This window comes from Arvicola amphibius, chromosome 12, assembly GCF_903992535.2.
Source record: "Arvicola amphibius chromosome 12, mArvAmp1.2, whole genome shotgun sequence".
NCBI classification, from domain to species: domain Eukaryota; kingdom Metazoa; phylum Chordata; class Mammalia; order Rodentia; family Cricetidae; genus Arvicola; species Arvicola amphibius.
This window is the reverse complement of record NC_052058.2, coordinates 84,160,452-84,175,005: the sequence shown is the minus strand read 5'-3', so window position 1 is coordinate 84,175,005 and position 14,554 is coordinate 84,160,452. Positions and strand designations below refer to the sequence as shown.

At 49.2% G+C, this 14,554-nt stretch overlaps 1 protein-coding gene across 2 annotated transcripts in view; it reads right to left on the bottom strand.

The window, feature by feature from the left end:
• Pkp1 (plakophilin 1) overlaps positions 1 to 14,347 on the bottom strand; it is a 41,885-nt gene extending 27,538 nt beyond the window's left edge. For both annotated transcript variants that reach the window (XM_038350025.1, XM_038350026.1), the window contains exons 1-2: positions 14,146 to 14,347; positions 4,375 to 4,481 (exon numbers count right to left, since the gene is read on the bottom strand). In XM_038350025.1, the coding sequence (XP_038205953.1) occupies positions 4,375 to 4,481; positions 14,146 to 14,347 (309 nt within the window). The remainder of the gene's footprint in view (positions 1 to 4,374; positions 4,482 to 14,145) is intronic.
• Between the last annotated feature and the right edge of the window lie 207 nt (positions 14,348 to 14,554).

The following is a 14,554-nucleotide window of genomic DNA, read 5'->3' as shown; positions in this document are numbered from 1 at the left end:
CACCCTGGGTTTAACAGATACAATGCTCCTGGATGATTTTCCAGCCCCGCAGAGAGGAGATGGGAAAGGAAGACCTGAAAACTAGGAGGCAGTTTAAGTACTCTGTGGGAGTGAGCATCTCTGGGGGGTGGGGTCATCATTTGGCAGGCTTTCTGGGATGCTTCAGAGTTTGGAAAGAGATGGGGGAGGGGTTTGAGATGGAGCTTCCACGGAACATTCCAGATTCTTTGAGTCTATGGATGCCAGGGACTGGCGTGACGCTTCCACCAGAACATCCCAACCTCTTTGGGTCTATAGATGTCAGGGGCTGGGGTGAAGCTTCCACCAGAACAAGAAAATCTCTAGCTGTATCTGGTACAGACCCATAGGACAGTGACTGTGCACAGCTTTAGAATAGAGTATCTATGCTCTCCAAATACCCCCAGTTCTCTATTCTCGTCAATCTGGTCCACCTGACCCAGAGGAGGGTATTCAAGTCACCCACTATACTGACAACTGAGAGGGGCCAAAGGCTTCCATTTCCCAACTCGAAACAGCTGCAGCTTGACATCACTCTGCTTGGGATCAGAGCCCAGTAGGGAGCTCTTATGAAGGCATATTTCAATGCAGGAACAACCCAGGGTACCAGACCTGAGGACACAGGACACATAGCTGTGTTTGAAACGCAGATTTAAAATTTTCTCATTACAATTATGTCCCACATTTGTTTGCTGTATTTTATCCCACAAGCTTACTATTACCCCCCCCCCAATTTAATAAGTATTGCCAAGTAAACAGAGTTTGAGTCTAGGCAGAGAAAATACGCCTATTCCCTTCCTTCTCCTGTTGACATTAGACTCCCTCAAGGAGAGTGGGCTTGGCTAGAAGACAGGGGACGAGGCACTGAAGGATTGGGATTTGGGGGTCTCTTGTGAGTCCCTCAAACGCAGAGGTTTGTGGAGACTGATACAGTGAGTACCACAAAGAGTACAAGCACCTAGAGCGAGGGAAGCAAAGCTCCCGGGCTAGCAGGCCGTAGGTCGGGGATCTAGGCCGCCATCCTAGTAAACACCTGTGTCACCTTCAGTGAGTAATTCATCCACTCTGGGCTTGCGTTTCCTCACCTGTAAAATGCAAAGCCCCTGCTCTGACGCAGAGACCTTGGACAGCAACAGCCCACCCGAGGTGTCAGGGGTGGGGACACTGCCTCATTGCACGATCCCTCCCTCTTCTGGAGGCCTGGAGGACTCTGGGGCTCTAATGCTGTTTTCTGGAAAATTCTTGTCTCTAAAGAGGGAGGTTAGAGTGACCCACAGTCAGAAGAGGGATGCTGAAGCAAATGGTTTCCTTGGACCAGTCTTTCAAGCCCCTGGATGCTTCTTTAAATGTTAGAATTCCTTCATCTTAAGCTTTGTTCTTGGACTCTTTATAGTCAGTTTTCTAGAATGTGTGATACACTTGGTCATAGATGAAATACAAAAGATCTTTTAAATTAGAAGGCTGCTGGTGATACAGAGTATAAAGTAACACCAGGGATTTCAAAATATCATTAAAAATTTTCTTTTAGAATTGCCTGTGGAATCCCTCTATATGTAAAGAAAATGTTTACTCACTAGTGGTAAAATCTTGGAATTTGAAAATGGTGTGATATTTGGGACTGGAACCAACTCTGAGAAATGGCGTGCTCGAAGTGGGCATTGCTGCTTCTACTATAACACCAGCCATCTTCAGAAAGAAGCCATATGGCTTCTAAAACACACTCAAAGTAGCGCCTTTAAAAAACGTTTACAGGTTCCCGAAACATTTGGGTAGGATGTTGGTGCGGTTTTCCAGGGCAGAAACAGAAGTCCAGAGATTATCTGTATTCTATTTCTGTTGGTCTTTGCTTCTCCCAGCTTGACTAGAAGTTCACTGAGGGCGAAGGGAACCTTTGCTGTTTCATCCACAGCTTGCTTCACGTGATGCCGTGCCCAGCCTTTGCTCAATGCCAGCTGGCTGACTGAGCAAATGAATAGAACGCATCTGTAGGAAATGGTCCTTAACCAGCTCATAGAAACTCCCGGGAAAATGCTGACGATGCTCATGCAGACGAGCCACACCCTCCTCCTGTAGTCCCTGCCTTGGGCTGCCATATTGGTTTCACCAGAGGGTGGGAAACACAACATTCCACGCCAGTTGTACCAACCATGGGAAAATCCCACAGGGATGGGGTTACCTCACACCGCAGATCATTGCTACCGTTTCTCCCACTCTCCTTCTCTCTCTATCCGGACCCCATTTCGTTTTCCTCAGTGCTCAGCTGATTATATGTCTGACTCCAATATCAATTATTCCACTTCCTTTCCGCTCTGCCCTCCCTCCCTCTGCCAAATCCTCGTGTGTGCGCAGCTCTTCCCTGTTCCCATAGCCTCTCCTGAACTGAGAGGAGACGGGACAAGCCTCAGCAGCTACCCTGTCATGAGTCATGTCTGCAGCATTGCCAGCAAAAGGAGTGAAGAGGGATGGGCCTTAGGGCGCAGGGTTGGAAAGGGATTTTCAGTGGTTGTCAGAAAGCGGGCACAAGGAGGTGTGGGGCTGTTTGTGAGCATTAAAAGACAAGAGAGCTAACTAAGGATTAATTATCTAGAAGAAGATGTTAGAGAGGCACAAGCCATATGAGGTATTTTAGAAACACCTCCTTCCTCATTTCCATGGTAACACTCTCCGTTTGATAACATAGTTAATGGAGCATGATATCAACATGTGAATGAAGTAGATAAACTGGTACCATCAGTCTCATTTTAGGGAGGAGAAAACTGTTGCCCAGAATGGTTACAAGTTTTATCCAGAGTCACAGAAGAGAGTGGAAACAGCTCAGAAACCTCTAAGGTCTGGCCTGGGAACACGGAACACGTATATTGTTAGTGTGATCACAAACATGCATAATGTTAGCATCATCCACTTGGATCAGTAGGTCCAATTGTTAGCCTCTTGGGGGTTTTAGCTAATCCCTTTACTCTGCATTACTAAGGCGTTTTCTGAATCTGTGTGGACATCATCTTTTGTGTTAAAGCCATTTCACATCTCTGAGGGCTCTGTAAGCTTATCTGGTTTGATCAACTAAATTTATGCTGTACTGAGAGCAACAACGGATACCCCTCCGCCAAGAAGGATGAGAATTTGTAGCAGACTGAGTCGTTCTTTAGTCTCCAGCTTACAACATTCATGAAAGGTACATCCTCCACAGTCAGCAGCAGCAAAACCGACAAAGAAAGGAAATCAAGCCACAATGAAGAAACATTACATCCCCAAAGCCCCCTTCTTTGTACAGGACCCCAGGATCCAACTTGGAGCGACATCTGTGATCATCTGTTCACAACAAGATGCTGCTGATCCTGGAACCCCCAGAGGACCCAACCACAGCCTTGTGTGGAGGCATATGTTTTATCCCTGAGCCGCACACAAGAATTTCCAAGAGCAATGCAGGTTAGAGGTAAAATTAGCAAAAGTAAAAAACAGAGCTCATGGAATTTGAGGACCCTGGGACACCTCAGCTACCAGTGTCCCCTGTTTAGGAAAAGGACAAGTAAATACTGCTCCATTTGATTTACCCCGAGCACCTGTGTAGTGCTTTGTACAGAGCCCAGCCCCACAGGTCTCTGCTCAGCAAACGGGCAGGTGGGTGGAGGGTGTTGAGAAACACGGCCAGGACCGGATTAAAGGATCTAGAATTATCTCCACCCACATTAATTTTTTTAAACCTTACAAATTGTAATCTGCTTTTTATGTATATTAGTTCATTTAATCTTGACAATAACCCAAGAAGACTTTGTTATATCTACTTTGTTTGTGATGAACTTGGGACCCGGAAATGGAAACCCAAAGACACAATGCTCCGTGAGTGGCAGGGCCTGAGTTTGAACCCAATCATCTCTGACTAGTAAAATCATGCAAAGCTCGATTGCAAGCCAAGGCAGCCTTGTCAGAAGTTGCTGCAATGGACATGATCTCCTGCTCTCAGGGGACCTTCTGGATCCTTCTTTTACCATCAGCACACACAAAGGGGAAAATACTGATTTCCCTGAAAGAAAACCTCTGTGTACAAAGACCCTCCAGGATTCAGACTTTTCACATCCCCTTGATCAAAATCAGAAAAATTGGTAAACAGACTTGTAAAATGCTTTTCCTCAAATGTTCTCACTGGAGATACCCAGAAATCCCCAATCAGCATCAAAGGAGACTGCGCAGAGTTCCCTGTGAGGCAATGGCCAACCTAATAGCCGTGATCAGACCTACAGCTCTCATTTACTGACTGAAGTCTGCGTTTCTCTTTCTGAGCAACCGGTGAAAGCTTTCTGCACCCCAGACTGTGCTCGCAGATATTCTAGATCTTTCCGAATGGAAGCAGTTCCTTACCGGATATCCCCACGAGCCGTTCCCTGCCTGGAACTTGGAGAAGTAGCTGCTTCTGCTTGTGGTCCCATAGTTGTTGTAGTTGTCGGCCAGCCCGTCATACATGGAACCTGGAGGGCAGAGTAGGGAGGTTAGGGCAAGGATGAGCATCATCTTCACCCCTCCCTGCTCCCGCGCTATCACCCACGTCCAGGGTCACCACCTCCATGGACAAAAGCAGCGTGAGTGAGCTCCTGGGGAAGGGTGGAGAATGGCTGGTCATCTACTGCCCAAGACCTTCTCTCTCCACATCCTCCATAGCCAGGGCCCAGCAACAAGCCACCAAACTGCCACAAAGAGGGGCTCTTAGATCCCTTGGAAGATATTGAGACCTACAGTTCAGGAACGGGCCTGGAGAGCCTTGCAGAATGGCAGTTCCAGCACAGGGAATCACCAGTCCCAGTCCATGTTCCACAAAGATGAGCTTCCCATTCGGGGGAGGAAGGCAGGGTCTCGACATTCCAGGTCCAGAGCCTCAAGGTCAGAGCCACACAGTAGCGCACACTGTTTCAGTCCGCTCCTGTCAGGACTGTGAGTTCCAACCTGAGCTCAGCCCCCACAGGTGATCAGGTAACCTGCCCCTTCCTTCTCTGAGGTCCTCCCGCTGGTAAAGGGGGAGCAAAGATGAACCTCAAAGGCCCACTGAGGATTAATTAATGTTTTCACAGTGCTTGGAGATCCACAAATGACAGGCTCTGAGGGAGGACAGAGTGTCATTAGGGTTATTAGCGGCAAAGTGGCTTTGAATTACAAAAAGCAGGCTGGATTTGAGGTTCGTGGCAGGGACGGATCTTCCTTCTTTCTTTCACAGAATGGCAGGGAGTGGGCAGGCCTACAACACAACCCCAACTTCAAGCAAGTATGCCTGTTTGAGATCCTAATGTCATGAAACACGCCTCGCTGCGACATGTCATTCTCTACGCTGAATCTGTCTTCTCTTCTGGGCTACAGCTACCACGTTCATCCCATCTTTCAAAGCCAGGCTCAAGACCTCATCTCCTTCAGGAACCCCTTACTGACCAGCCCTGCTCAAGACAATCTCTCTTGTCTCTGCTATATATATATATCCTGCCCTTGTACTTCAAGTCATGTGGTACCTAGTGTCCGTATTTCCTTGGCTTACACTGAGAATTCTATGTAAGGTCAGCCATGGTTCTCTGGCCTGTATATCCATAGCAAGGCTTGCTTACTCTCACCTAATGTGTCCTCTGGGTGAGCACGCAGAACCTTCTGACAGGGATGTGCAGGATGTGCACCCCATTGTCTAAAGTGATACTTGGAATCCCCTATCAGAAATCCTGTCTAAGGGGGAGGGGCCTGGACCTTGATGTCTTTTGAATCCATAAGCCCTTAGACTTTTGCCACACCCACATAGCTCTAGGTCATTTCCTGGGAACCAAATTGTCTGCCCTGGGAACAAGATAGGTACTTCAGAATCAGGCCAGCATCCTGCTTAGGGCCATCTCCTCTGTCTGGTGGCAGGCCCACAGCAAAGGATATTTCCCTTGATTCCCCTTCCTCATCTCAGAGGGTGAATGGGACTTAGGGATATTGACTGTGACAATCACAGTTTGCTCCAGAAACCTAATTGTTAAAATTGATCCTGGCTTGGCCCTCAGGTTTTCTCTGGTCCTCAGCTTCTTTTCTGTAAGAAGCAGTTTCTATTGTCCTAAATGGTCCATACACTCCCAGAGCTCTGTGGTTATAGTGGCACCCTGAAAACCTTCTCTAAGATAAAGTTCAGCTTCCAAAGACGATGGGCAAACAAGTAAATTTCACCTGCCTCCTCTGCCTCCTGCCTCAGGGTCGTTTCAGGGGCTTTTCCATCCATAGAACCCCAGAATTCTACCCCATAGGGCCCAGATCCAGGCTTTCCCCTAAAAACGAAGTCCTAGGATGCTGCCTGATCCATAGAGCCTCTAAATGACTCCCAGCCCTCTGCAGCTACAGCAAGTTGGCTCCCGACCCTGTCCAAAGTGCAGCTGCTCTTCTGGATAGACTGTTTTCATAAGGAACAAGGAGAATCCTGTGGACTCGGTCACCAGAGAAAGGGCCACAGCCAGGCATAAATACCATCAGGACTCCAAGGAGCTGACATCCAGGTCTCACCCGCCTTGATCCAGCCCCTGTCCATCATCTCTTCTAAAGTTTGGCAGGCCAGCGTCTGCTTGGCTCTCATCTCTTGAGCAGGCATTTCTCCTCAAAGGGCAGGTATGGGTCAGCCAGCTACTTCCAGATGGAAACTCTGGGGTGGTGACAGATACTTCAACAAAGCCCCAGGGAGGCCTCCTACTTTAAGAACCATCTCCTGGAGGCTCCCACCCAGGCCTCCACCCCCGCAGGAGGGAATCTACCAGCATGACCTGACACCCACAGGTCATATAAGCATCTCTCCTTCTCATGCCCTTCACCAGCCTGGCTGCCCTCTTATACATTCTCCAGGAGAAGTAGGAACTGTGCCATGGAGGCAGAAGTGGACACGTGGACACGTGGACAGAAGGAAGCAGAGGATGCGATGCTCTATAATTCCCAGAGCTAGTTCCCATGTCTCACGATGACTCAGGCGAAAACATCTCTGAGCTGTAATTCCCATTCGGTTGGTTCCTTCCAGGCAACTTCTGAAGGCATCCTTCAAGCCCTATCTGCAATTAGGGAGCTTCTTGGCTCCCCGTGAGAGTGGGGCAGCCATGATGCTAGGCAGCACAGCTTTCCTGGCAGAAGGTATACGCTCTGCTGCAGGGACTGCGAAGGTGGAGAGGAATCCAGAGATGTGACACATTTGGAATCACACCTAGCAGCAGTCGGGGAGTAGAGGTGAGTGTCCTCTGTGACACTGCTGCTCACACACAGAAACCACTTCCTCTCTCCTGACCCCAGGGTGTCTGGTTGGTAAGCCACAGCCTCTAAAAATCAAGTTCAACAGCAAGAACATAGAACTCCTCCACAGTGTGACCATGATAGCTCGCTCTCCACCTGGTCTCTCTACTTCTCCCAGACTCACTTTTAGGAAGCCTTTCTGGGCTAGCCATACGTGCATCTGCTTCATTTCTACTTCACGCCTCTACTCTCTCTACTACTGGGCACTCCTGGCACTATAGAAAGCTCCTCTTTCCCAGGGATTCTGTCCTAGGCACTGCTCTAGTTGTGGTTTGGCCTAGTTGGCCTGAGCAGGATATTTTGGTACCATGTTTCTTTCCTGTCCAGTCCCACGGGAAAGGTACTCTGCCCTCTAGGGACTCAACACCTCCATTTAATGCTGAATGGAATTAGAGTCAGAATTCTATCAGTCAGGGCCTCCTTTATCCCAACGGTTCTCAGAGGGTAGTGCTAATTGGACTAAGAGGGGGGTAGCATGAAATTACTGATGCTCAAGCCCACCTCCTTGAGAAGGATTCTCTGCTCTGGAAGTGAAGGGAAAGACTGAACATCGGTTCACCCCTCAGAATCATATTTTCCTTCCTGACAGGCGCCTGCCTTCCCACTGTTCTCTACATAGGTGCCATTCGCCACGAGCAAAAATGACGGTGACTTTCTCAGTGAAGCTGGCAGCTCTCTCAGCATGGGCATCGTCGGGACACACGTGCCTGTGTGAGTTGCTTATCTCAGTCCGTGTCACCACAGAATTTTAGGTGAAGCCGTGTCAGTCTTCTGTAGTGAGGACAGTTGTGCCCTGATCAACTTCTCATCTGTGCCCTGTGTCATGTGGGCACATGCAGGCTCACATAGGAGGGGCAGCTCATTCTTCTCCACTTGCAAGCTTTCAAACAGGTCACACACCCTGCATTTGAAGTACTCCTCCTCTGCTTAAGTCACCCCGTTCTCTGCACTCAATACTCTGTACAAAACTCAATTATAGATGATCTCAACCACCTCTTGATACCCCAAACCTTCATCCCAATCACATTAGCCCTGGGTCCAATGACTGTTCTTGCTCTATCTATTCTGGCTGGTATGTTTCCTGGAGTATGCGGCCTGTACAACTGAGTGTGTGTGTGTGTGTGTGTGTGTGTGCGCGCGCGCGCGCGCGCACGGATCCGTGAACCTCTGTATACCTTTTTCCAGAAAACTGGGAGCTCCCTAAGCAAGGGATTTTGTACTTGAGCTAGATTCATGTAACCCCCAACCCCAAGTCTAGCTTCTACATCAAATAGGACCACAGGACACAGTTCGCCTGAACAACAGGCAGCCCTCAGGGGCAGAGGACACCTGAAACTCCTCTACTTCCCTTCTCCTAAGTCTCTCTACTTTGATAACCTGGACTTGTCAGAGGGAAGCCTATCTGGAAGTCTATATCTCTAGGTTGATGTGTCTTCTTGCTTCTTCTATACCTTAATCAAGCTCACCTATTCCTCAATAAAAAGATCTCAAAAAAAAAGAGCCTACAGTTTTTCAGCTTTAAAAATTCTCTCTTCATCCATGGTACCCACAGCTAGGGCCACAGACAGAGAAATTTAAATGAGACAATAATGTGTCTGCAAGCGCGGGACAGTACCCTCTCTCCAGACATTCAAGAGCCAGGGAGGAATGAACTGTGAGGATGGACGGACAAGTGTCCCAGTAGGACCTGGGATAGCCTGCTTCCTAAGCATCTGCCTGGCCACAGGAGACACTGTCAACTGCTTCTTCTCCTTCTTTGGAGCTCCCAGGATCCCCAAAAGGACAAACAACTCAATAAAATCTCATCAAGCACTCTACTATGGTTCTTGGCCTTTTCCTGGGCTATGCACACAACAGAAAAGCCAAAGTACATTATGCTGCCTTCACTAGAAACCCTCTTCTCAGCCTCATAAGGTTCCTGTAGGCTCTGCCTAGCAATGGTTAGGGCCAGCTCTGACAGAGCCTGTTCATTCTGATGGTATCTGTGTAGCCACAAGAGAACCCACACATGGGTGGAGCATGGGAGCTTTCTGTGGAAACAGACCCGGCATAGGCAGGATGGTGGGTTAGAGTAGGCAAGGACCAGAGGGGACCTCATCTGTGGTCAGGAGTAGAGTCCATCGCTAGCAGCCACTCCATTAGGGGAGCATGTCCGGTACTACAATCCTTGTGCTGGTTTGAAAGGAGTGAAGGGTAGGGACTGGGATCACAGTTCCGAACTTTGCAACACAGTAGAATCAGCTGAGGGTTTAGAGTACCACTTCCTATATCACCCTCCCTACTGACTCAATCAGAATCTCAGCAGGACCTAGGTACTTGTTTTTGTGAAAATTCCCAGGCCATTCCAGCCAGCAGCTAAATTTGAGATTAGCGGATGAGAACTTTACGTTTGTGTGCTAGCTGGGATATTTACTAGGGACACAGGACAAGTAGGAGGCCTTGAGAGCAGGACAGCTGAAGAAAAGTTTGGGCAAAGCCTTTACAGAGAGAGGGAATCGTAAATCTAGCTCCAAAGGGCACAGAGCACTTTTGATATGATCTTACCCAATTCCTAACAGCTGCAGAGACCCAGAGAAAGGCAGTGACTTGCCCAAGACAGCATAGTAGAGAACAGCAATAGCCAAGCTGGATTCCTGCCACAGTACAAGCTGCAGGTGTGGTGAGTGTACATGCCTAGGCTATGTGCTATGTGTGTATCAGTGCATGTGTGTGTCTCTGTGGTTAGATGTATATGGTAAATGTGTGTATTCACGTGTGGAGATATATTCGTAATGTAAAATATCTACGCGTATACATACGTGCATGCCCTAAATGTATGCAGGCAAGTGTATATTCACGAGTGTGGTGTTTGTATGCATATGCACATGTATATTGTATTGTGTATGAGCATGTGTCACATGTACATATAAGTGGGCATATGTGTGTGTATTCATGTATATCGGAGCATGTGTATATATGTAATTGTGTGTGTTCATGTGTATAGATTAACTGTACGTCCACAACATGTATAAACGTGTGAAGAATGTATATACATGTATATAACACAAACCTACAAAGAATATCAATAAGGATATCTGACATCCTTCCGCGTTATTATGGTCAAGCATCATACACCTTCTAGAAGTCATAGCCCTTCACAGAAGCACTTTTCAGTTTTTTAAACTTAGACTAAATGACACATTAGTATTTACAATTGGGGAGGGCAGCCCACCAGGCAGGTTACCTGGCAGTGTGGTCACTGCTCCCTCATTCTACCCTTCAGGATATTTTTACAAACTCTGCCGATGATGGGAGAGGATGGGATCCAGGGAAACAAGCAGTGTTTGCTACAAAACACCCTGAGATAGGCCACATTTTTGCATGTGTTGTAACAGGTCAACAGAAATACTGGCTAAAACCCCGACTTCAAGCCAAGAATGGTAAAGAAACAGAATTAGTTCATTTGAAGTTTAATTAGCATGTTTTGCCTCCGGAACAAGCTTAAACACAAATGCCCTTTACACATCTCTCAGCTCCACTTAGCGCCTGAGAAAACAACCCCGCCGTGATGTCGGCCCAAGGTCCATGGCCAGGGAAGGATAACATTGAAGAGAGGGATGAGCAGAGTTTTCCTTGGGCAGGGGATCGTGCTGAGATACAGACAAATACAAACACGCAAGTCACCAAAGGCAGGGCCGCCCAAGGCTGCCCTTTCATAGCTCAGAGGAGCTGGCATGGGGCTGTGAAGCCTGAGCAGGCGGGAAGTTTGTAAGCGGAGCAGGCACCCCCATGAGTCCAGTAAAACTCCAATTTCTGAACACAGGGAATAAAGACTCTGTGTTTCAGTGGGAAATACGACTTCCAAGAAGGGAGAACTTCTGGCCCAAGTTGGGAATTTAGAATCACAGACAGCTAGGTAGGCAACATCATGCAGTTCAAATGCTGGCCGTGTGGGATTCTTTGGGAGAAGCAATAGAGGGGAGCCTCTTTTATGGAACTTTGTGTGTGCCCTGTATGTCTGCTGTTGTTCTTGAATCAAATGTGGGGTAAGCTGTACCAATGAGTTGTATAAGTCTGGAAGGCGTAACTGGCTGACAGTCCTTTACCCTCATAGCAAAGATCACCGTCAACAACCAGAGGGCTTCCCCCACCCTTAGGGACGTCAATAACGCCTAGCAAAGACCTTTTGCTGAGCAGGTTTGACATCCCGACCCTCCCCCATCCCAACACAATTTGCTTATTTCCCACACCGTCAGAAAGAAAACACATGAAGAGATACCCTGAGAATACAGGAAAGCAATTTCAAGGCCAGTTCCAACTGGTAGATAGCTACCTCCCTCTGCATAATCTCCAGCCCTCCTGGGGACTTCATGACCAAGCTGAAAAACCTCATCTACCATGAATCAAGAGGGAACAGGTAGAGATGTGGCTTTAAATAGTGCCAGATTCCTTCTCCAGCCCCTAACAGCTCAATCCCCCATCCAAAAAAAAAAAAAAAAAAAAAGACAACAGTGGACCTGGTGGACAAGGGTCTGACCAGGGATGTGGGTAAATGTCCCTGATTGTTCACCAGGGACACAAGGAGCAAATGGCTATTCTGCCAAGTAACCCTTTGGGCTGGGGCAGCCTTCTTTAGAGCTGGGTTCTAACCAGAGAGTCCCTGGATATGAGGCCAGGAGCTCAAGATCCATTGAAACCATGGCTTTGTTCCAGAAGAAGACTATCTGAGAAGTCAAGTGTTCAGGGGCAGAGGACTTCCACGGCTGCCAACTGGTCTCTGCCAGGATGGAAAGCAGGCTCCTGGCATGGAAATCACCAGGAGAAAGAGAGAGCAGAGTGGCCCACGAAGCAAATACAGAATGCTTGGGCGTTTCGGCTCAAGAGGACGGAGAAATCTGATGAAAACAAAGCCAGACAAACCAGACACACCGGGTTCAAGTGCCCCAACCGCCTATTCCAGCTGGGAAAACTGGCCCCCTTTGGGAACCTCCCCAGAGGCTGAGGTTAGAGGAGACACACCTACAGGGCCAGTCTCAGGCGGGCTACCGGACAAGTATGTATTAAGAGGCATCAGAGTCAGCCCTAAGCCTGCACCTGGCTGGATCCCCTTGGGGGACCTTTAGTAGAGACACCATCTGATGGTTACCCACAAAAACCAAGCTAGAAGCAGCATTCTGAGACGACAGGGTTCACGCTGATAGGGAGAAGAGACGATGGGCCACGCACCCAGTTTGAGATGTTCCTGGCTCTATGGGCCGGGAGTTGAGGGTGGTGGAGCTGGGTGGAAAGGGGCAAGGTTAAGCATGTGCCAGGGAAGAGTGGGTGGCCTTAAGCTGTGCCCTGGGCTGTGGCTGGATGAAGCCCTTTGTCACTCCAAACCTGCTTTCAAATGAAGCTAGTAAGCAATGACAAAGGCACTAAATAAAAGGGGAGAGAGGCCAGGGAGTGTGCATCTGTAGGGCAGGAGCCAGGAGTCCAGACAAGGGCAAAGGGCACACAGAACAGCGAAGCCTTTTGGTGTGGGAGGTGGCAGAGTCAGCTGACAGCCATTTTCTCTCCCTTAGCGCTACAAAGAGTTCGCCAGGGAACAGAGGGGAAAGAACACATGCCCTGGGCAGAGAATTTGGGCCTGTGGACACACTGGAGAACTGGCAAGTCCATCTCCTTTGTCGCTGGCCCCTGCCCCTCACTGTCTCCTAAAGTCTCTAATAAGCATGCCCTACTTGACCTGGACTGGTTCAGTGTGCCCTCTTACTGCTAGCATTTTACTCAATTTAGCTAAATAATAAAAATAAAGAAACACATAGTTTTGCTGATAATGTTTGATAACCAAAGGTTGGCATATTTCTCACTGAGAAGTCTTTGTATGAAAATTTTACTCTAAAATGTCTACATTAACAGCTTGTCAGGTATACTCTCCACCTTCAGCCCTTCTCCTGGCCTCCCCTAATCTAAGGCCTTGTCACTCACAGACCCTGGGATGAGGACAGGACTGGAAGCCCAAACTGGTGAAGTAGGCTCAGCTGAGACTATGAATGTTCCACTCCCCCAACCCCAGCCGGTATTCACTTCCGGTTTCACACTTTTCTACTTAAGCTGGGTCAGGAGAAAAAGGCTCTGTATTAGCTATCAGAGAAAGAGAGCAGGTACCCGGACCCCTTACTTGCCATAGGAACACTGGCCCTGTGATAGACTTCTAATAGATTTGCATTTTTGCAGTTTGGTTCCAGAGTCCAGGTAAAGTGGCAGGGAAATTCAGGGACTAGTTGTGGGAGGAGGTGTCCCTGACTCTTTCCCCATCCCATAGTGCCTCTCCTAAATCGAAACTCGATCACAGTAACTCAGTCACTCTTTTTTCTCATTGCACACACCACGTCCACCATGAATGTTGTCCCTCTGCGCCTGGGTGGAAACTGGCTAAAGGTTCCGGTGATTGCAAAGCCTGGGAAAGGTAGCCTGAGTACGCTAGGTCTGGGACTTCAGGACAAACATTTCAGGATAATACGGGTTTGGTACCCCCAGAGCAGGATTGGGAAAAGAGAGCCCTCTGGATTCAAGTCTCTCTCGAAAAGTACTCCCCGCAATGTTCCCCCACGTGAGCTATCCATTTTGACCCACAGCGCGTGCTCCTGAACCACAGGGTGGACTCACTCCCAACGGTGTCCCCCAGTGAGCTACCAAGCCTGACTACAGCGCGTTCAAACTCCAGCAGCAGGATAGCAGGAGGCGGGCGAGTCCACGCTGTGGCAATGACCTGAGAGCTGGGCTGTGGTCATTCCTCGCAGACCCCGGGTCGGGGAAAGCTGACGCTCAGTCCCCACCTGCGGACAGGAGCGCATAGGGACGGACGCACGTCCCGTGGGCGCCGCGCGCCTTTACCTCGGTTGGAGTGGCTCAGGGTGGACGACTGCGAAGACTTGGACTTCTGTCGTTTGACAGTCATCATCACCTGCTCCTGCACACGCTGCCTGCCCGACGTGCCGGTCTTCATCTTTTGATCGGAGGGCAAAGCCAGCGTGGAGTTGTCCTGGTCCTGGAAGCATTCGTACGCCAACGCGGTCTTGAGTGGCGAGTGGTTCATGGCGACGGTGGGCGCGGGCCGAGGGAGCCAAGAGGCGCGGGGTGCAGTGCAGCGGGGTGCGGGCGCGTGTTTTCTTCTCAGCGGCTCCCTATGGCCATAGAGCGCTGGTCCGCGTGAAGGCTCCCGGCTGCTGCTCCTGGCGCCTCCGCCCCGGCTCGTCCCTCCGTAGGCACTGGCGGGGCCCGCCCTCCGTCAGACAGGATATAC